Source organism: Vanellus vanellus (genome assembly GCF_965231255.1).
Source record: "Vanellus vanellus genome assembly, chromosome: 24".
Classification (NCBI taxonomy): domain Eukaryota; kingdom Metazoa; phylum Chordata; class Aves; order Charadriiformes; family Charadriidae; genus Vanellus; species Vanellus vanellus.
Window position 1 is genome coordinate 2,312,985 of NC_138929.1, and position 21,814 is coordinate 2,334,798.

General features: G+C 68.4%; 2 protein-coding genes across 2 annotated transcripts; one reads left to right on the forward strand and one right to left on the reverse strand.

The window, feature by feature from the left end:
* Window positions 1-4,259: 4,259 nt before the first annotated feature.
* Window positions 4,260-13,573, forward strand: TBX21 (T-box transcription factor 21; the record flags this gene model as incomplete). Its single annotated transcript, XM_082494807.1, has 6 exons — window positions 4,260-4,729; window positions 11,460-11,614; window positions 11,715-11,836; window positions 11,923-12,081; window positions 12,754-12,815; window positions 12,916-13,573. The coding sequence occupies 6 exons, from the start codon at window positions 4,260-4,262 to the stop codon at window positions 13,571-13,573; spliced, it is 1,626 nt and encodes a 541-aa protein (XP_082350933.1).
* A 579-nt stretch (window positions 13,574-14,152) lies between these two features.
* On the reverse strand, window positions 14,153-21,021 carry OSBPL7 (oxysterol binding protein like 7; the record flags this gene model as incomplete). Its single annotated transcript, XM_082494796.1, has 22 exons — window positions 14,153-14,626; window positions 14,774-14,896; window positions 14,979-15,105; window positions 15,195-15,336; window positions 15,989-16,133; window positions 16,234-16,312; window positions 16,399-16,462; window positions 16,544-16,681; window positions 17,288-17,565; window positions 17,664-17,757; window positions 18,317-18,448; window positions 18,532-18,612; window positions 18,846-18,970; window positions 19,072-19,201; window positions 19,303-19,395; window positions 19,498-19,601; window positions 19,695-19,815; window positions 19,912-20,031; window positions 20,121-20,234; window positions 20,357-20,410; window positions 20,569-20,691; window positions 20,929-21,021. The coding sequence occupies 22 exons, from the start codon at window positions 21,019-21,021 to the stop codon at window positions 14,518-14,520; spliced, it is 2,589 nt and encodes an 862-aa protein (XP_082350922.1). The 3' UTR covers window positions 14,153-14,517.
* Window positions 21,022-21,814: the final 793 nt, after the last annotated feature.

A 21,814-nucleotide genomic window follows, 5' to 3' on the forward strand; every position in this document is an offset into this window, starting at 1 on the left:
ACGCGCTGCCTTCGAGCAGCAGCGAGATGCAAATTCCTCCGGGGTGGGGGGAGTATTTTTGTTTTTCCCTGAGGCCAAATTTAGCCCCGCTGGGTGCCCGGTGCCTTCCCGCTCGTTTTAATAATGAAAACAGGAACAATGCCATTTACTAAGAAAATAACCCCCCAAGTTTCCACTCGGTCCCCAGCAGCCAAATTCCTGCCGGAATAGCAAATCCCCACAGCGGCACCCAGCACCTGCCTGGGATCCGGGCTGGAGGGTGGTGTGGGGACAGCGGGGCTTGGGGACACTGTGGCTTGGGGACAACAGGGTATGATCTTGCACCTTGATGGGGGCCAGCTCCTGCCCTGTGCCTCCCCCAGGGACTTGGTCCTGGCGTCAGCTGGGTTGATGTCCAGGAGGTAGAGGATGGAGACATGCCACAGAGGTGACATGGAGCAGGGGGTGTCTGGGATAATCCCCCCCACAAAGGCTCCAACCCCCATCCTATGCTGGCACTGGAGACCCCCAGGGATGGGGATATTCGATCCCATCGCTGCGGGAGGGGAAACTGAGGCACGGGACAATGCTTGTCTCAAGCCAGGGCTCGGCTCTCAGGAGACTGGAAATCCTGCCGGGGGTGTGCTGGGGCTGAACGCTGCGGCTGGTTTGGGAGGGATGTGGCCTGCGAGGCGGCGAGCCCGGCCCGGGCCCGCAGGGCGTATCCTGCAGCATGAGCCGCTTCCTCCCGGCCCCGCTGCGGGCCATGGCGTTTTGGTGAGTGCCGGAAACTAGACGGGTGGCCAGGAGGGACCGGGCACGGGGGGCAGCCGCTGCCGCCCTCGGCTGCCAGCCCAACGCTCTCGGAGACGCTCGGATGTGCAAAGCGCCGTGTTGCATCAGCCGTCTGCAGTGGGGAAACTGAGGCACGGGGCTTGAAGCGGGGGGATTTGGCCCCGAGGAGGTCCCAGGGCTCCTGCCCTCCTGGAGGGGCCCTGCAGGGGAGGATGCCCAGTTGGCTTTGCTGCTGCGGAGCCGCTGCCCGGCTGCAGGGAGGTTCGGATCAAGCTGCTCAGCACACAGACTGTCCCATCCCAAGGGACACTGTGTCAGAGGGGACCAAGCCAGAATCCCGGGCTGAGGATGCCTTGGAGCATCCCTGTCACCGGCAGACCGGACCATCGGAGGCTGTTCAAGGTGACGGCCAGGACACGTCTCCCAGCTCTCCTCTCCCTCCTGGCCTTGAGCAAATCCTCCCTGCACAGGGACACTTGTGACAAACCCAGGAGTCCTGCTGTGTCTCCCAGGGAGGGCAGTGTCCCCGGTGTCACTTTACGGGGGGGGGGGAGAGGGGAGGGAGAGGTGGGGGGAAGATTCAAGGACGTGACACCCTGGGGACAGAGCCACGCTCCTTCCCCCACCCCACTGGACACCACTGTCGGTACTGTCCGGGACCGGGACCCCGGGGGCCAGGGGGACGTGGGGTGGCGGTGGCAGGTCCCCGGCCACAGGCGCAGCGGGGATGCTCGTGAGCCCAACACCCGTCTGGGTGGCCGCGATGGCTGATCTCGCAGCGGGGGGGTGTGCCTGTGAATTTATCCTCGCCGGCGATGGTATAACAGGAATGAATTAGCACGTGGTGACGTCAGGGAGCACATGTGCTGCAGCACTTGCTTCCCCCCGTTAATGAGTCGCTCCCCCCCCCATCCATAGCCCCCCCCTCCGGCCTTTATTTTTCCTCCTAGGAAAAAATTCTGGACATTTCCTTGTTTTCCTTCTTTTTCTCACCGGGGAGCTCAGCGGGGGGATTCCTGCCTGATGGGTTGGGAGGGGGTGGCAGTGCCCTGACAGCACGGGGGTGCCCGGGGCAGGGGGGGGACACAGCTGCCATGCCCTGCCCTGGACACAGACGCCACGCACAGCGGGGGGGGTATGTGCCAGGGAGGGGTGTACACGCGTGTGTGTGCGTGTGCGTGCACACATCAGGCCGGGGGTGAGCACGGGCGGGGGGGGGGGGGCTGCCCTCACTGCAAAATCCCCCCCCCCCCCGCCGCCAGCCCTCTCCCCCCCTAACTCCCGGGGGATTAGGGGCCGGGAGGAGCCGGAAAGGCAGAGGGGGGGGTCAGCGGCGGGGGGGGGGGGGGCTTTGCATAGGGATTGAAGTCCGGGACCCCTCTGAACAATGACACCGGTGAAAAGCCGTCCCGAATGGCCGCTAAGCTGTGTCTGATGGGCCAATACACAACCCCCTGCGAGACCACCACCGCTCCGGCCCGGAGGTGACTCACCATGGGGACGTGGGGGTCCCGTCCATCTGCCCCCCATGGCCCGGCTGCGGCCCCCTCCCCGCACATCCTTAACTCCCCATTTCCTCCCGTCCCACGGCCAGACACCTCCAGGGGGGAAGCAGAGCTGTCCCCATCCCTATCCGTATCCCCATCCCCATCACTGTCCCTGTCCCCATCCTCATCTCCATCTCCCCATCCCCATCCCATCACTATCCCTGTCCCTGTCCCTGTCCCCATCCCCATCCCCATCCTCATCCTCATCCCCATCTCCCCATCCCTGTCCCTGTCCCTGTCCCTGTCCCCATCCTCATCCCCATCTCCCCGTCCCTATCCCTGTCCCCATCCCTGTCCCTGTCTGCTGCCACTGCCCCCCAGCAACACCGTCACCTGCCACCCCAGGGCTACAGATCCCAGGAGATTTAGATATGGGTTTGGTGGGACCCACATGTGTCCCTTTCTCCCCCCTCCCCAGGCCCACCTCCAGCCCCAGAGGGGACCCGCACAAGTGTGGGTACATCCCTGCACCCAGGGGCCGAGCTCAGACCCCAGGAAGGGGACACACAGGCTGGTGGCAGTGTCACTCGTCCTTTCGTGCAGCGTGGGAGCGACGGGCAGGGGGTGGCAGCCAGCCGTCCCCCACCCTCCCGTGGCACTGCCCCACTGGGAATGGAAAGTATTGACGGGCGCTGAGCTGGGGAGCTGCCAAGGGAAGCGGCCCCCCCCCCCCGACCAGGAGCAAAATGCCTTTGTGATGGCTCCAGGGGACACGGGGACTTCCCCTGGCGCAGCGGGGTCAAGGGCAGGTGCCGGGAAGGCCCGGCCTCGGGGTGGGCACGGGAGTGGGCACGGAGGGTGGGCACGGCTTGTCCCAGCACCCTGGGGGAGCTTGGAGCCCCCCAAACCCAGCAGAAGGGGAAGGGAGGGGACCCCAGCCCCAGTCACCAGGCGCTCACCAGTCCCAGCCACCTCCCGCGCCTGCCGGGACACCAGGGTGTGCAGGGGGCACCCAAAATATCGGGCACCACACAGAGTCGGGGGGCTGCCACGGTCTCCCGCGGGGGGGGGGGGGAATCACCCACACAAAGGGCCCACCCAACACCCCCGGGCGAGTGGGCTAATTAATGGATTAATTAAGGGTCCTAGGAGGAGGGGGGACGGGGTGTTAACTGTCCCCCAGTGACTTGTGTCACCCCAGAGCCCCAAAATACGGGCAGGAGTGTGGCCTCTGCACTGTCCCCCTGCTCAATCCGTGCTCTGTCCCCATGTGTCTTGCCGCCCCCCCCCCGTGTCCCTGTCCCCTCCCGTGTCCCCACCCCTACCAGTGTCCCACGGCCCCGGCTCCTCCCACGTCCCCCCGTCCCCTCCCACCTCCCCACTCCCCCAGTACCCCACGTCCCCACGTGTCCCCCATCCCCTCCCGTGTCCCTGCCACCCTCCCGAGCGGCTGTCCCCGCGTGTCCGGGACCCGCGTGTCGCGCTCCCCGCCCCACAGCCCGCCCCGTACCCGCTCCCCCGCCCCGGTGGGGGCCGCCCCCGCGGAGAGGGGGGGTGGAAAGCGGAGCGGGGGGGGGGGGAGGCGGAGCTCCTGGCGCGGAGCCGCTTCTTTGGATAAGAGGCGCGGGGCCACGGGGATGGGCAGGTGGAGCGTGTGAGGGCGCCGGCACCGGCAGCACCGGGGCAGGGCGCCCCCCCCCAACAGCCGCCGACACCTCCCCCCCCCCCCCCCCCGACGGCACTTTTGGGGGTTTTCCGGCTGTTTGGAGGTTTTATTTTTTCGGGTTTGTTTTTTTGCCCTCCCTCCCCTTTGGCTTTCCCCGGACCTCCCCGGCTCGGCCCCCCACCCCCCCCACCCCGGGGCCGCCCGGTATGGAGGGGGCGGCGGGAACACGGCGAAGCGGACATCGCTGAAACGCTCCCGGTTCCGGGGCCCGGAGCCGCCGGTGGGGCCCCCCATGAGCGGCTGAGCGGGGCCGGTGCCCTCCCCCCCCGTCCATGGGCGCGCTGGAGCCGGGCACCGGAGCCCCCCGCCCCGCCGCCCCCATGCTCAGCGGCGCCGCCACCTTCGCCAAGGAACCGCCGGGCCCCCGGGACGCCGCCGCCGCCTATTACGGTGATGGGGGGGGACCGGAGCCGGCAGCTCCCCCGTTGCCCTACTGTGCTCCCGGCGGTTTCGGAGGTCGGTTCCTGGGACCGTGCCCGCCTTACCGGGCACCGCCGCCTCCCGCCGCCGCCGCCCCGGTGGAGGGTTACGCGGTGGAGGGTTACGCGGGCGCGGAGCTGTACGCGGGTGCAGAGGGGGCTTACGCCCCCGGGGCCGCCCCGTTGTGCCCCCGTACCGGGCCGCTCTGCGCCCTTCCCGGGTACCGGGCGGCCGGTAAGGTGCAGGTGATGCTCAACAACTACCCGCTCTGGGCCAAGTTCCACAAGCACCAGACCGAGATGATCATCACCAAACAGGGCAGGTGAGCCTGGGGGCACCGGGAAGGGGGGGGCACCGGGGGGGGGGAGGACCGGGGCAGGGGACCAGCAGGGCACCGGAACCCGTACGAGCATCGGGAAGCAGCGGGTGGGGGTCCGGTGTGGGCAGGGATACAGGCAGGGCAGGGGCACTGGGGATGCGGGGGGGCATGTTGGCAATGGGGGTGTAAAGAGGGGTGTGGGACAGGCCGGGGGGGGCTGCGGGGTGGGCAGGGGGTGGTTGGCACAGTGAGGGGCTGGAGGTCCCTGCTTCGTCTCCCCAAAGGGCTGGAGGTGTGTGTGTTGGGGGTGTTTGTGGGGCTGGGGGTCCCCATCCACAAGGGGGGTGGGGTTGTGCAAGGGGGGATCCCCATCCCGGTAGGTTTGGGGGTAATGTCCGTCTGTGTGTGCAAGGAAAAAAAGTGGGGGAGCGAAGTGGACCAGCCCCCCCCAGGTCTCATTTTCTAGGGGAGCTGAGGCTTGTTGGAAGGAGAAGGGGGTCCGGGGGGTGTCCCCACCTGTGTCAGGGTGGGAGAGAGGGGTCTGGACCTCCCATGTCCGGGCAGGGATTGTGCCAGGAAGCTCGTGGAGATGGTGCCGGTACTGGGGGTCCGGAGGCAGAGTTTATCCGGCCTCGACCCACGGGCCGGATCCAGAGCTCAGCGTTGCAACAAGTAGTGAGAGACCGGTGCCCACCGGGGCCCGGGAGGGTGCCAGAGGTCACGGCCACCCCACGAGCACACTGGTTGGGTGGGTGACACCCCTTCTACTCGCTGTCTTCCCTCTGGGATGGAAATCCCCCACCCTGCTTGGCCTGCCGGGTGCCCCCCCCATGTGCTTGGGGAAGGGGGAGCATTTTGGCAATGTCCTGAGTGCCGAAACAGCCATCGGGGACACCATGGCTGGGCACCCGCTGTCCCCTCATGCTGCCTCCTGCTCGGGGGGGTCTATGGGCTGCGGGTTCCTGGGGCTGGGGAAGGGGCTGGGGCAGGGTTGGGGGGCTAAAGTCCACCCCACCTCTGCCAACACCCCCGCTTGTAGGGTCTGGAGGGGGCCGGGATGCGATATGGGCCCTGGGGGGCCCTGGAGTTGCCCCGACTTGGAGCAAGGGAGGCCCGAAATATTGGTGCCCACCCTGAGCCCGTCCTTCGGCCCCACACCGGGGTGATGTGGGGAAGGGGAGATGGACCCCAGGCTGCAGTTTGGGAGATCTCAGTGGGATCGTGCTGGGGTGAGGAGGGGAGTGTGAGCGTGGCGGGGCTGTGCACGGGGCTCAGCCCCCTCCGGATGGGGCTCAGGGGCTGCTGTGGCTCCGGAAAATCCATGACGAGGGGGTGACGGGGCAGCGCACATCCTCTGTGTGGGGGGCAGCTGGCAGAGACACCCCCCCCCCTTGCTGCTGCCATCTCCCCGCCCGGGGGGTTCTCTTTCTGCCTTGCGCCGGGGCTGGGTGCAGGCGGTGCCGGCAGCGATGCTCCGTGCCCTCTCCCCTTCTCTTCCTCGGCCGAGACAGACGGTGTCACTTCGATGCTGAGACCAACCTGCTTAATGTGTTGGAAGTCTAAACGCGTTAGGGCCGCTTGGTTTGCCACGGCCGTTCCCAGGCCTGCTCCCCCCGCCGGGCTCGGGGGCCGCTCGGCAGCAAACCCGCACCGTCACGGACAGGGTGATGTGTCCCCAGCATCGGCCAAGGGGGTGGCAGAGGCGCGGGACCCCCCATATGGTTGTTTCTCGACCGCCATCATTCGGGTCCTACAGGAACCCGCTGAAATTCGCCCCGTTGCTTTCCTCCTGCCTTTCCCCGTCGGTCACGGCGGGTGCTGGGGCAGTGCCCATCCTCGCCGCATCAGGGCGGCTCAGGATCTGGTGCTGAGGGTCTGGAAACTGGGGTGCTCCCAGAGATCCCGTCCTCTTTGCCCAGCTTCACCTCTGGGCTTTGCCGCCATCTCCCAGCCTGAAACCAGGCTAATTTGGGGCTCTTTTCCCAGCTCCATCCCCCCCCCCAAGTGGCTCTGCAGAGGGGTTGGGGTCTGGGGGGGATGTGCTTTGTGCCGGGAGGGGCTCACGGCAAACCCAGCCTGGGGAGGCGTCAAACTCGGAGCCACAAAACATCCGTTTCCCCCGACCCCGAGCTGCTTTTTGCAAAAAAAAAAAAAAAAAAAAAAAAATCTGTGTGCAGGGCCAGGCTGCAGCGCTGCTGAGGCACAGGAAAAACCCCAAAGTTGGGGGGCTCATGGGGAACGTGTGCCCCAAAACAGGCACCCACCGGGCTGGGGGGGGCTCTGGGGCAGGGCAGGAGACACGTCCTGTCCCGCTGGTGATGCGGGCACCCCGTCTCGCTGGTCTGTCCTTGCCCGTGTCTCTGGGGCGCAGCCCCCCGTGTCCCCGCAGAGAGGAGCTGAGGTTGGGTGGGAGATGGCGGCACTGGGGTGAACCCAGTCGGGCGCTGGGATTTACCCCCACTGGCACTTTACCTGCCGTCCCACGCCGTCCCACGCCATCCCACGCCATCCCACGCCATCCCACACCCACTCATCCCCAGCAAAAAGAATTTCCTGCTGGTTTCCCACGTGGGTCCCCATCCCTCCTCCGCCCCCCACGGCTCTCGGGGTTCAGCCAGGGCAGGATTTCTGCGGAAACCCCCAAGGGCTCACCATCACCCCGGCTGCGAAGGGGCCGGGGAATTCCTGCCGTGGGTTTCTGCTGCAAAGCTGGGGCTTGGCTTTGCCTTTTTGGGGGGATGCAGGAGCTGGCTTCGCCTTTGGGGGGGGGGCGCGGGGGTTGGCTTTGCATTGGGGGGCACAACGGCGTTGCCTTTGGAGAGGACGCTGGGGGCCACAGGGGCTGGCGTGGGCTTTTTGGGGGAGGGGGACAGCTTTGGGGACAGGAGGGCTGGCTTCGCATTTGGCAAACAGGAGGGTTGGCTTTAGTTTGAAGGGCGCAGGGGGCGGCCGTGCATTTTGGGGGAACAGGAGGGCTGGCTTTGTCTTTTTGGGGGGGACTTGGGGACGGTTTGGCCCGGGAACGGCTGCTGTTCCTGTGCAGGCTGTGCTGGGGGGACATGGCAGGGATGGAGGTACTGGTGTAGCCGTGCCGTGCCGTGCCATCGCGCCGTGCAGCTGTGCCACGCGCCCATTGCCGTGCTGCACAGCTGCGCGATGCGCCGCGCAGCCATGCGGTGCCGCGCAGCCATGCGGTGCCGCGCAGCCGTGCCATGTCACCGCGCCATGCCGAGCAGCCGCGCCGCCACCACCATGCCGCTGCGCGATGCAGCCACGCAACGCCGTGCCACCGTGCCACGCGTCGCCGTGCCGAGCAGCCGTGCCGTACGGCTGCGCCACGCTCTCCACCTGCACGGCGGGCGGCTGCGCCCATCTCCCGCTCACGGCCGTGGTTCTTGCGGCCGCTTGGGCTGGCGTGCGCCGGGTTGCCATCGAGCGAGGAGGCGGCTCAGGAAGCCGGCAGCCCCCCCCGGTGCGCTGCCGGGGGTGCAGGCAGGGCGGGGGGGGGGGGGGGGGGGCACCACTGGCTGGGGGGGGCTTTGCGCTCCTGGCCCTGGGCAGGTTTGCAGGCGGTTGTCCCCCAGATTTTCCTTCCATCTGGATTTTTCCTGGACCCCCTGTCCCTGCTCCCTGTGTCCCCATGACCCCGATGTCCCCGAGGTCCCATGTCACCTAGCGTCCCCATGACCCCAATGTCCCTGGGGTCCCGTGTCACCTAACGTCCCCATGACCCTGATGTCCCTGGGGTCCCATGTCACCTCCCCTTGACCCCAATATCCCTGGGGTCCCGTGTCACCTAGCATCCTCTTGACACTCATGTCCCCTGGACGTGCCGGTGTGGCCTCAGTTCCCCGTGTCCCCTGCCTCTCCTGCTCCACGGCCACACGCCCCATCCTCCTGCAGCCCCCCCAGTCGAGGGGCTCGTGCAGGGCCAATCCTCGGGGCAGCCTGAGAGCCGGGAGCCCTTCTAGAGCTCCAGAAGGAAGCCTACAAAGGGAGGGAAACCAGAGATGCCCGCTGGCATTTGGGGTGCACGGCTTGGGGGGGCAAACGGGGGGGGTGAGCTGGCCGGGGCATCCTGCACCCCTCCATGGCACCTCCCAAACCGCAGGGGCCAAACCCCGGGGAACCGAGTCCTGCCCGAGCAGCAGCCCCGGGAGCTCGAATGAACAAGGTGGGGGGGGGGGGTTAAAAATAAATGCGAGGCATGCATGGTTTCGGGTCTTACCCCCCACCCTCCCGTGCCCCGGCCGAGCCCTGCGGTTTGCACCGCCGCAGCGTTTGAGCTGTAACTCTCTCTCTCTCTGCTCCGCCGGCAGCACGAGGCTCTGGGAGCCGGGGAACCGGCGGTGTCGGAGAAAGCAAGGTGCAAAAAAAAAAACTAAAAAAAAAACCCAAAAAAAAACCCAGAAAAAAAAAGGCTGTTTTCTTCCTCCCTGCTCCTCGCAGCAGCTCGGGGCTGGTGCAGCACCCAGCCTGGCTGCTCTCCCCAGGGCCAACCATCACCCCGGCTCGCTGGTGTGCCGGGAGCCCGTTCTCGGCGGTGGTGAAGGCTTTGGTACCCGGAGCGCAGCAGCGGTGGCGAGGCAGCACCCTGCGAGAGAGCTCGGCGGGGGCTCAGAGGCAGCGCAGCCCCCCGCTGCCGCCCTTTGATGTGGCTGCAGTTCTTATCGGTGGCAGGAACCACCGTCCCTCGCCACGGCTGCGTCTCCGGAGGAGATGTGAGCCCCGGGGGCCACCCGTTTTCAACACACGAGTGGCGGGACAGGGCGTGTGAGGGCTTAGCCGGACCCCCGCGGTACCCGGGATGCTCGGGGCCACCGTCCATCCCGGTCCCGGGGAGCACGTGCGCAGCTCCGCGCCACAAGCGCTGCTTTCTTCTTTCTTTTTCTTTTCCCCGCTCTCTCGCAAGGGTAATTTTGAGTCAGCGGCGCCCGGCACAGGCTGTGCGTGCTCTTTCCACCGCAAAGACCGCTCTTTGCATGCCGCTTCCCTGGTGCCGCGGCACAGACCAAGCCATGCTTACTGCCGGGGCCACGGCCGGTCCTGCCCCGGCAGCCGGAGCTGCGTGTGCTCCTGGCCCCAGCCCCTCGCTTTGCTCTTTGCCCATATTTTTGCCCCCCTCCACCCCCCCCGGCTGGTGCGCAGGGGCGGGATGGCGGCCTGGGGGGGGGGGGGGGTGGCTCGGCTGGACCCCCCTGGTGCGGCATCCCCCTTGGCGCATCGTGCCATCCCTGTCATGAGCTCACAGGTCTCTGCCTCGGGGCTGGTGGGAAACCCTGGTGCCAGGGTGGGCAGGGCACCCCCTCCCCGTGCCGGCGGGGAGGCAAAGTAACCCCCCCACCACCAACAACCACCAGTTCCCCCCTGCCAGGGGTGAATCCTGTCGGTGGGCAGCCCCCGCTGCCGGCTCCGTCCCTCGCTCCTGCTGGGATAATGGCTGGGCTGATGTCGGCTCCGGGGAGCAGCCCACCCTCCCTGCCCAAACCCGGCCCCGACAGGCGGGTTCCCTTCTGGCACAGGGGGAGGCGAAAGCCCCCCAGCCCCACACGGGACCCCTCGGCCGGGCAAAGCTTTCCGGGGTCCTTTCGGAGAAGCGCTGGCACCCGCTTTATGAGAAATGCCAGCGCTTCGAGGAAATGGGGAGAGAGGGGGTGAAACCGCCCTCCCCCTGCCCCACACCAGCCGCCCCCCCCCTCACCTTCGCCCACCGGGTACCAGCAGAGGGGAAGCGGCACAGCCCAAGGGAGGGAGGAAGATGGGAGGAGAGAGGGAGGGGGGAATGGGGGTGCGCGAGGCTGCACACCCCCCCCCCCCCCCAGCCCTCTTCCCCGGGGGGGGGTCAGGATGAATTACCCCATCACTCCACGTGTATCTCACCCAGGCAAAGTTGGGAGAGGGCTGAGGGCCCTCCGTGCCCCCCATGTGAGTCTGGGGAGGGGGGGCTCCGTCCTGCTCTCCGTTGGTGATGGCTCATTAAGACGGATGACACTAATGGGGTCAGTGGGCAGCGGGGCTCGGGCTGCTGGTGGTGCCGGTGCTGGGGCTGGTTTCCAGCTCTGGCCACCGAAAGCCAAAACTCTGGCAGATCCCAAAATACCATGATCGAAGAGCCGAGCTCTGCCGGAGGGCGGGAACCAAACCAGTGACCCCGATTCCGGCTCGAGGCCCCACCGTGAACCCATGCTGGCTACTGGGGCTACTGGGGCCAGTGATGGAAAAGGAGGGACTGAACTTGGAAGGGGGGTGGTGTGTCAGATCTCCCACCCCAGGGCTGGGATTTGGGGTTCCTCGTGGGTGCAGAGACACCGGGGACAGCGGGGTGCAGCCCCATGGGGGGGGGCAGCAGCTGCAGCCTTGGGGCCGCAGGGTCCCCCCCTGGCCGTCCCGTCCCGTCCCCTTCCTGCCCTTGGCGCAGGCTGGCGCCCAGCCCGAAATAGCAGCGGTGTTGGTTTCCGATCCGGAAGGTGCTTGGGGAGGGGGAGGAAGATGCCGGGGAGGGGGTGGGGGGGATCGTCCCCGAGAGCATCCCCCAGCTGCCAGGGTCAGTCAGCTCCCCACGGGCACCCAGCCGGGCACGGAGGGGGGGGGGGTCCGGGCATCACACTGCCTCAGTTTCCCCATCACTGCTCTGCAAGGCAGAGCCACCCCCCCCCCCCCCCCCCTCCAGCCCCTTGCGCCAGGGGTTGAGCTGGGGGTGTGTGACTGTCTGTGCCTCTTGTCCCCTCCCCAGGCGCATGTTCCCGTTCCTCAGCTTCAACCTCTCCGGGCTCAACCCCGTGGCCCACTACAGCGTCTGCGTGGACGTGGTGCTGGTGGACCAGCATCACTGGCGCTACCAGGGTGGCAAGTGGGTGCAGTGCGGGAAAGCCGAGGGCAACATGCCAGGTACGGTGGTCCCCCTCTCCTCCCCTTCCTCATCCTCCACCTCCTCGCAGTGCCTGGGCAGGGGCTAACCCCATCCCTCCTGCCCCCCCATCCTCCCCAGGGAACCGCCTCTACCTGCACCCCGACTCGCCCAACACGGGCGCCCACTGGATGCGGCAGGAGGTCTCCTTCGGCAAGCTCAAGCTCACCAACAACAAGGGTGCATCCAACAACGTCGGCCAGGTGTGGGTCCCACCGCCGCGCCGGGTCCCCGCATGACTCCCCCCTCCTCACCACCCTCTCCTTCCCCCCCCTCCACCCCCCCCCAGATGATCGTGCTGCAGTCCCTGCACAAGTACCAGCCCCGGCTGCACGTGACGGAGGTGAAGGAGGGTGAGGGCGAGGAGGGGTACCCCTCCCCACGCACCCACACCTTCGCCTTCCCCGAGACCCAGTTCATCGCCGTCACAGCCTACCAGAACGCCGACGTGAGTATGAGCCACCCCCCTCCCTCTCGGTCCCTGGCATGGGGGTACCTGCTCCCCCCCCCCACCCCCCCGCCCCCAGCAGCACGGGAACCACAGCATCCTCCCAGGGCCGCAGAAACCACTGATATGCCCCAGTATCACCCCAGTATCATAGCAACCCTTGTAACAGCCCCAGAGCAGCCCCTGGTAATGTCCCCCCCAGGACCCTCTAAGGTCTCCAGCATCAGGGAAACCTCAATGCCATCCCCCCATGTCCCGTTCCCCCCCCCAACATCCCTGTCCACAGCATCTCCACAACCCCTGCTACCTCCCCCGCATCCCCTCAGCATCCCAGTACCTCCCCCTGCATCCCTTCAGCATCCCAGTAGCCTCCCCAGTACCCCCTACATCCCCTCAGCATCCCAGCACCCTGCAGTGCCACCCCCTCCAGCATCCCAGCAGCATCCCAGCAGTCACCCCAGTTCCCCCCCCCAGCACAGCCTGCCCTCCCCCCCCTCAGCTGTGGCTGAGCCCCCACTGGTGCTGGGGTGGATGTCCCGGGACGGGCAGGGGACTCTGGTGGGGTGGGCGCTGCTGGAGGGAAAAGGGATGGGGGGGAACATCCCCAGCACGGGGGGGGACAGCAGCCCCAGCCCCCCCCCAGCTCCATGTCCCGTGTGTCCCCCCCCCCAGATCACCCAGTTGAAGATCGACCACAACCCCTTCGCCAAAGGTTTCCGGGACAACTTTGACTCGTGAGTGTCCCCTCACCCTCCCGATGGTGTCCCCCCAGCTCTGGCTGGCAGGAGGGCATCCCCCCCCCACTCCCACCCTGTGTGTGTGTCCCCCCCCCAGGATGTACGCGGCCTCGGAGGGCGACCGCCTCACCCCATCTCCGCCGGAGGGTCCCGGCTGCCAACAGCTCCTGCCCGCTCCCCGCTTCCAGCCCTTCCTGCCCGACCAGTACCCGCTGCCCCCCGGGCGCTTCTTCGGGGGGGAGCGGGCTGCTCCGCTGCCCTTGCCCCCCAAGGACCCCCCTCGCTGGTACTTCACCCCCCCACAGCCGCCCGCCGCCGGGGCGCTGGAGTACGGCGGCTACGAAGGGGGGTACGGGGGGGGCAAGCTGGTGCCCTACGGGGTGAAGCCCTTCGCCCTGCCACCCGCCTCCCACCCCCCCCTACCCTACTACCCCCCCGAGGGGCCGGGGGGATTCGGGACGGCGGGGGGTTGGAGCCCCGGGCAATACGGCCCCAAGGGCAGCCCCGGGGGGGCTCTGGGCTGGTACCGGGACCCCCGGGAGGAGAAAGAGAAGGAGGCGGAGGGCTGGGCCCCCCCCGAGCCCCCCGCCACCACCTCGGGTGACTCCTCGGACTCGGGGCTGTACGAGTGCAAGCGGCGGCGGGTGTCCCCGTACCCCTCCAGCGCCGAGAGCTCCCCCCCACCCCGCAACGGGGACCTCTACGACAAGGACCCGGGCAACGATGGTGGCTACTATGGCTTCTATGGCAACTGAGCCATACCGGAGGGGGGGGGTGTCAGACGCCCCCCCCCCAGTCATCCCAAAGCCACAGAAGCTGGGTACAAGGGGGTCCTGTGTACACCCCCCCCCCCATTTAACACCCAAATCCTGGGAAGACTTGAGTGGAGGGGGGTGGGGGGGCTGCAGCCAGACAATCAGCCCCCAGTGCCACCCCGGTGGGGCCACGGGGGCGAGCAGGGAGGGGGCGGGCTGGGGGGGTGGGGGAGGGGGGGATTGTTTTTTTGTTGTCGGTGGTTTATAGAGGTGGGGGTGGTTAATGCTGAAGTATTTATTGAGCCCCCGCGTGCCCGGCGTGGGGCTGGGGGCGGGGGGGGGGGCGCAGCAGCATATCTTGCAATAAACGGGACGCTGTGGGGCACGGCTCTTTGCTCTCCTCTGGGGGCAGGCGGGAGGGAAACTGAGGCACCGGGGGGGCTCAGGGACTCGTGCCCCCCCCCGCCCCCCCCCGGGGGGGGACACAGGCATCCTCACGTGGGAGAGGGAGTCCTGAGCCCCAAGACCACTGCGGTGGGGGGGGGTGGTGGTGAAGGAAGCGTTCCGCACACCCCAGCTCTTCGCAACCTTTATTAGAGCAGCCCCTGTGCACAGCCGGGGGGGGCCTGGGGGGGTCTGCCCGCCCGCGGGCACCCCACGATCCCCTGCTGCCCCCCCCCCAGTGAACCAGGGACCCGGACGTCCTGTGCCCCCAGGGCTCTGCCCCGGGCTGGGGGGTGGGGGGAGGCACCACCTGTGCCCCCCCTCTTTTATATCACAGTTTTCCTTAAACACTGGCAAAACGGCTTGGGGGGGGGGGGGGGAGGGGGGTGTTGCACCCCCAGTGCTGGGGGGACCAGCCCCACTGCTGGGCACCACAGCTGCGATGAGCTGGGGGGGGGTGGTGGTCTCAGCGCCCCACAGTGGGGGGGTGGGGGGGGGCGCTACCAGAGCACCGCGCTGTCCAGGTGGGCGAAGCCGGGGTCCAGGCGCAGCTTCCAGTAGGTGTTGTTGGTGACCCACGACTCCTTGCCGTTGGCATCCGTCAGCCGCCTGGGGATGGGGACGGGGGTCAGGGCTGGGGTGCCATCGAGACCCCCAGGGGGTCTTCCCCATTCCCCGAGAGCCCCGCGTTCCTGGTGGTGCCCCTGTGCCATGCATGGCCCCAGGAGCCCCCCCCTCGGCCCCCCAGTGCCGGACCTGAAGAAGCGAGCCTGGTGGGTGATGTTGTTCTCCTCCATGACCCGGCGCCGGTCCCGCTGCAGCTGCTCGATCTGGCGCTTCTGCGTCTCGGCCGCCGGCACGTTGCCTTCCTCCAGGTACCTGGGGGAGAGAGACACATCGCTGTAACGAGCTGGGCAGCCTCAGCTCCCCCCCCCGCCCCCGATGCTGGGGTGCTGCTCACCGCTGGTCGGGGCGCAGGCGGGTGTCGGTGGAGGGCAGGACGCGCCGCAGCTCCGGCGTGAGCTCGTTCAGCTCCAGCGCAAACTGGGTGAAGCCGTAGTTCCTCTCGTGGTCGCGGGGCATGGGGTCTGCGGGGGATTGCGTGGCGCTGAGACACCCCCAGGGTGGGGTATCCCCCCCGCTACTACCCAGGGCATGGCCCCCCCCTGGTCCTTACTGGCTCTCCAGATGCACTGGCCCGGGGGTGGCCCCCGGTGCAGCCCCTCGTGCCACTTGCCGGCCAGGCGCTCCACCACCGTCCCGCTGCGGCTCAGCACAGCCCCCTGCACCTCGTTGGCCCCCGCGCCCCAGTACCGCGCCTGTGGGCACAGGGGGGGCTGGGCGGGGCCGGGGTGGGGCCATTGGAAAAGGGTGGGGTCCTGAGGGAAGGGCGGGGCTATTGGGAAAGGGTGGGGTCACTGGGAATGGGTGGGGGCACCAGGAAAGGGGTGGGGCCCTGAGTGAGGGGCGGGGCTATTGGGAAAGGGTGGGGTCACTGGGAATGGGTGGGGGCACCAGGAAAGGGGTGGGGCCCTGAGTGAGGGGCGGGGCTATTGGGAAAAGGTGGGGCCACTGAGAAAGGGTGGGGCCACGAGTGATAGGGCAGGGCCGCTGGGAAAAGGGCGGGGCCTTAAGTGAGGGGCGGGGATGCTGGGAAAAGGGTGGGGCTATTGAGAAAGGGCAGGGCCATATGCGAGGGGTGGGGCCAATGGAAAAGGGGTGGGGCAATAACACAGTTTAGATGAGCATGTGAGCAAAGGGGCGGAGCTACACATAAAGGGGTGGGGTCAGGTGATGATGCAAAGGGGGTGGAGTCAGGGGCACATGGAAGGGTGGAGCTATGGGGTGGGCGGAGCCCAAAGACTAAAGGGCGGGGCCAAGGAGGGGCTGAGGGCAGGGAGTAGGCTGTGAGAGGCGGAGCCGGGGCAGGGTGGGGCAGGGCAGGGCAGGGCGGGGCGGGGCGGGGCGCACCTTGCAGAAGGTGATCTTGCAGTGGTAGGAGGCGTCGCGGGTGTTGCGGATGAGCACCTCCCCATAGTGCTCGATCCAGCGGGGGCCGCTGAGGACGTTGTGGATGCACGTCGTCACCTTGTTCCACTCAAAGTGGTCCCCAGTCCTGCAGGGATGGCCACACCGTCGGCTGAGGCGCGCAGGCAGGGCGGCCATGGGGCCAGGGAGGGGGGGTGGGGGCATCTGCCAGGGTTTGGGGGTCTCACCTGGGCAGCTGGACATTGACGGTGCCCATGGGGACGATCTCCAGGGACTTCCCCCAGAATTTGTTCTTCCACCTCATGTCTGGCGGGGGGAGGGGGGGCGGGAGGCAGGAGGAGGTGAGACCCCCCTCTCCAGTGCATCCCCCCACCACCCTCCTCAGCACCCACCTTGCCAGAAGATGAAGTTGTCAGACTCGGCGTGACAGGCGGAGATGGGCGGGTGGTGGCACACCTGGGGAGAGAGGAAGAGGGGGACATGCCACCGCCTCGTCCGACTCTGTTCCCCCCTCCCTGTCCCTGTCCCCGTCCCCACCTGCTCGCTGATGAAGCGGAAGCCGCGGTCGGGCCGCACGCACTCGTAGGTCTCTCCCAGCACCGGGTTGAAGGGTTTACTGCCCGCCCGGTAGTAGGTGGAGGCATAGGCGGACACGGCGAAGGCGGCCACGTAGACCTGCCACCACAGCCACCGCGCTGCCACCGTGCCGGGGGGCGGGGCACCTCCACGCTCCGCCCCCAAAGGGGGCGTGGCATCAACCGAGCCTCCCCCCCAAGCCCCCTGTGTCCCCAGATCCCCTCATGCCCCCTGAGCCCTCCGTGTCCCCCACATTCCCTATGCCCTCGACAACCCCGTGCCCCCCCTTCCCCCGAAGTCCCCTGAGCCCCCCATGTCCCCTGTGCCTTTGACCACCCTGTGCCCCACCTGCCCCCGAAGTCCCCCATGTCCAGATCCCCCAATGTCCCCCGTGTCCCCCCTGCCCTCCACCACCCCGTGCCCTCCCTGCCCCCAAAGTCCCTTGTGTCCCCCGAGCCCCCTAAATCCTCAAACTCCCCAATTCCCCCCGTGTCCCCCAAACCCCCGACCTTCTCGACCACCCCCTGCCCCGCCGGCCCCCGAAGTCCGCTGAGCCCCCCGTGTCCCCAGATCCCTCTATGCCCCCCGAGCTCTCAACCACCCCGTGCCCCCCACCGCCCCCGAAGTCCCTCGTGTCCCCCGAGCCCCCTTGACCCCCGAGCCTCCCCGTGTCCCCCCGTTGTCCCCCAGCCCCCCCCCCCTCACCAGGCGCTGGCGGGGGTCGCGGGCGCGGCTGGCGCGGTCCAGCAGAGCGCTGTACTCCAGTTCCTCGCAGAGCCGCTGGAGCGTGTTGAGCGGCTCGTTGAGCTGCACGGGCAGCGCCACGCGTGACAGGTCCTTCCCCACGCTGCTCCGCAGCAGCCCCCACAGGCTCACGTCCCCCGGTGGCGCGGGGGGGGCGGGCAAACAGCTCCGCCGCCGCGGGTCCGGCCCCGGCAGCTCCAGCGGCATCGGCTCCACGGGCAGCCCCGGACCCTCCGCTCCTGCCGGGAACCGGGAGGTGGGGGGGATGCTGCCTTCCTTCCCCCCACCCCCGTCCCCGTTCCCGTCCCCTCCCAATTCGGTGGCCCCCTCCCCGTACCTGTCGGGGGGCGGCCCGGCCCCCCCGGCTCGGCCGCGTCCTCGCAGGCGCTGGTGGTGGCTTCGCTGATGCACGACTCGTCGTCGTCCGAGGGCTGCGGAGGCGCAGGGGACCGTCGGCGGCTTCGGGGGTGCCGGGGCGGGGGGGGGGGGAGTCTAGGGATCACCCCCACCGGGGGGGGTAGGAGGGACTGTACCGGGCAGGGCTCCCCCCGGGAGGACGGGAGTCGAGTAGCTGGGATGGGATGGGGGGGGGGGCAGGATGGGGAGGGGGTGTTGGGTACCGGTGGGACTGCAGGAGGGGGGAAGCAGGGGGTGTGGGGGGGGCACCGGTAGCACCCATCCCCCACCGGTGGGCTCAGAGACTGCGGAGACCCCGAGCGCCCGGAGTTGGGGGGCTGCGGGGGGCTGTAGAGGTCACAGGGGCTGGGGGGAGCCGGGGGGAGAAAGGGGCTGGGGGGGGCACGGGGAGCGGGGGGGGCGGCTCCCGGGCCGGCTAACGGGGAGCGGACGGGGGAGAGAGAAGGGAGAGATGAACCCACAACGGACCCACAACAGGGGGGTCTGCAGAAAACCCCCAACAACCAGCAGAGCCACGCCCCTTGGTCATGGCCCCGCCCCCTCGCCCCACCCCTGGCCGAAGCCCCGCCCCACCTCGTTCTCGGAGGAGCTGGCAGAGAGGAAGACCTCGCAGGCGTCGAAGAACTCGGTGTGCGAGTCGGCCAACGAGACGATGCTGCGGTTGGAGAGCTGCTGCTCCCGGCCCTTGGCCGGCAACGCGTCCGGCTGCGGGGACAGCCACCGCCTCAGCCCGCTGCCCCCAGGGATGACCGCCCGAATCCCCCACCCCATCTTGGCCCCCCCCTGACCTCATCGGGGTGCAGCGAGGCGAAGGAGTCCAGGGTGGTGTCGGAGGAGACGGAGAGGGAGTGGAAGCGGCGCAGGGCAGCCTGCGGAGGTGGGGGAGGCTGAGCCGAGACCCCCCCACCCTGGTCTGTCCCCTCCAGCCAGTGTGGGGCTGACAGGGAGGGGGGAATCACCCCGCTGCTGCCCGGGCACCCAGCACAGGGCTGAGACCCTGCCAACTCGCTGCACCCACCAGCACCCCAACACCAACAACCCCCAGGCTCTATCGGAACCCAGAGCCGGGGGCATGCCTGCCCAGCCCTCCATGATCCCTCACCCCGGTGTTGCCGGTCCCCCCTGGGCGTGGGGCTGAGCGCCGATGGTCCAGCGCCTGCCGCATCTCCTCCAGACGGGCCCTCTCGGCCATCAGCGCGGCCACCACGCTGCTGAGCGAGCCGTGCACTGCCGGGAGACACAGGCAGGGGGTCAGGCTGCGGCACGGCACCCACCCTGCCACCACCGGGACCCCCGGTAGGGCTCAGCGCCCCCCAGCCCCATCCCACCTTTCTGGGCCAGGATCCAGAAGCTCCTCTGCAGCTGGCTGTACTCGGGGGGGAGGCTGAAGGGCAGCTGGCTCTGGGACGGCTCCAGGTAGCGCGAGAGGTTGGGGACGGACCCGTGCAGGCGGCCCACCTAGGGGGGTGGGACATGGGGGTCAGCAAGGCCCTGGGGGGCTCCGTCCCTTGGCGGTGGCTCAGCCGGCAGAGCTCGGTGGGACGCCCGCTGCCCCTCACCCTGCCGATGGTGTCATCTTTGGCGAAGCTCTGGGTGCACCAGATCTTGGTGCTCCTCCTGCCTTTCTTGGGCCTCTCCGCGGTGGCTGAGGGCTGTGAGCGAGAGGAGGGGGCTGGAGCCAGACCCTCCCCCGGGAAGGGGGGCTGCCGCGTTGGGCGATGCTCAGCCCCGCGCCCGCCGCTGCCCCCATTCACCTGGGTGCTGGAGATGAGGGGGGCCGAGGGGATGCGGTGCAGTGCCTCCAGGCTCTGCAGCATGCCAGTCAGCTCCTGCAGCTTCGCCTGGCACTCCGACAGCTCTGCAACCGGACACACAGCGAGCCCAGTTCAGGGATGGGGGACGAGGCATCCCCCCACACACACCCCGCACATCCCCCTCCAGCCCTGCTCACCAGCCGAGCAGCGCTCCAGCCTCTCGCTGTCCTTCAGCCAGGCATTCACCTTGTCCTGGGAGCTGGCGAGGGTGGAGAGGGCAGGGGCACTGCCCGAGGGCAGGATCCGGGTCCATGGGCTCTGCAGCAGGGGAGGAGGGGCACCGCCGGGACTGCCGTCAGGAGCCCCGCACCCAGACGCTGCCTCGCATCACCCACCCCTCGAGGTGTCACCCACCTGCGCGTTGGTGGGGGTCCTCCCTGTGGGACCCCCCCTGGGGCAGGGCTCGGGTCTCTCGCCCTGGTGGTGGGAGCAGAGGCTGCTCACCCAACTGGCAAAGAGCTCCGGGGACTTGATCTGTGGGACACGGGCAAGTTGGGGGGGGGAAGGGGAATGGGAGGGGGACACCCAGTGCCCCCAGCCCCGGCTCCAGCCCCCACCAGCACCTTGAGGTGGTAGATGTTCTCCTCCGTGTCCAGGTCGACCCGCTGTGCCTTCTTGTTGACGGACATGACGGACTGACGGATGTCGATGGCTCCGTGCAGTTTGCCCTTGAGGACCTGGGGGAGCCCGGGGACCCCTGTCAGGGGGAAAGACCCCCTTCCTCATGGGGGACCATGGGGCCTCCCCCACCCCGAGCCTTCAGAGAGGCTGCACGGACACAGCCCGACCCCACACTCACGTCCTGGCGCGTGGTGGCGTATTTCAGGATGCCGTTTTCCAGCACAAAGTACCTCTGGGGACAGAGAGGGACGATTGTTATGGGGACCAGAGACTGGTCCCTGCAGCCCCCTCTATCCAGGGAGCCCCAAATCACCCCAGGGATGGGGATGGCGCCCAGGACTGGCTGGGTGGCCAGGGGGGCGGCTCCTGGTGCCAGCTCTGCCCCGTTACCTTGTGCCAGCCCTTCAGGGGCCATTTCCTCTTCTTGAGCAGGTACCCCTCGTGCCGCTGCGGCTCCTGGCCCGGGCTGCCCCGTGCACGCGGCTCCTCCACCACCTCCCAGCTCTCCGAGCCCTGCAGGGACGGGGGTCAACGTGGGGGAACCTTGGCACCGGGACCAGCCAGGGTGCTCCCCACCTTGGCCCCAGGCAGGGGCACTTGGTACTCCCCAGGGGATGGAGCATCTCTGTTATCCCCTTTCTTAAAGTGGGGTGAAGCCCCCCAAGGCCCCATGGCACCCCTGAGCCAGCTTGGGTACACCACCGGGATCCCGTTGAGCACCCCCCCTGCCCCAGCCCAGAGCCCCCCGACCTGCTGAATGCTGCTGTGCTTGGAAGACACGGTGCTGTTGGAGCGTGACAGGGCCCTTTTCGGAGAGGACGGGTCCTTCTCGTGGCTGCCCATGGCTGGTGAGCAGAGGGGGCCGGGGGGGCTGGGCCAAGCCCCCCCTCCTGTCTGCACTGCGGGGCTGGGGGTCCGAGCTTGGCCGTCACAGCCCGGGCAGTGGGAGCCACTGCAAGGAGGGGACGCCACGTCAGAGAGCCCAGGGAGGGCATCACCCACCCTGCCCGCAGGATTCCTGCCCTGCCAGACACCCTCATCCTGTCCCTCGAGGGGAAAAGGTCGGAGGGGGTGTCCTCCTGTGCCCCTCCCCGGACCCTCGCACATAACCATGGCCGGGACCCAGAAGCTTCCGCGTGAGATGGAGCCTTCGACCCACCCAGCCTTATCTCGCCTCCGCGGCACGGCCCTCACCCGCCCGCCCAGTCCAGAGTCCAGCCCCGCTGCCCCGCTCCCGTTGCCCCATGGACTCGGTGCCACAGGGCAACCCCACGGCGGGCACAGCTGGTGTGGGCGATCCGGGGTACAGAGACCGGGATTAGCCCCGGTCTATCCCGGCACCCCCAAGCCAGGACATGCCCCCTGAAAACCCCGACCCAGCCGCTCTTCCTCCCATCAGGGTGTTGTTCCCTTCACCCTTCTCAAGTACAAGGAGGGGAAACTGAGGCACGGGGAGGTTTCCCCCCTCCCTTGCCAGCCCCCCCCTCCAGCGCTGACCCTGCCAGGGTACCCACGCATCCCGGCTGCTGCCATAGGGACAGGGACCGGGATAACCTTGGCACGGCAGCCAAGCCCCGGCACCGGTAACCGCCGCACCGCACACCCCTGCTCAGAGGGGAGGGGGACGGAGGTCTCC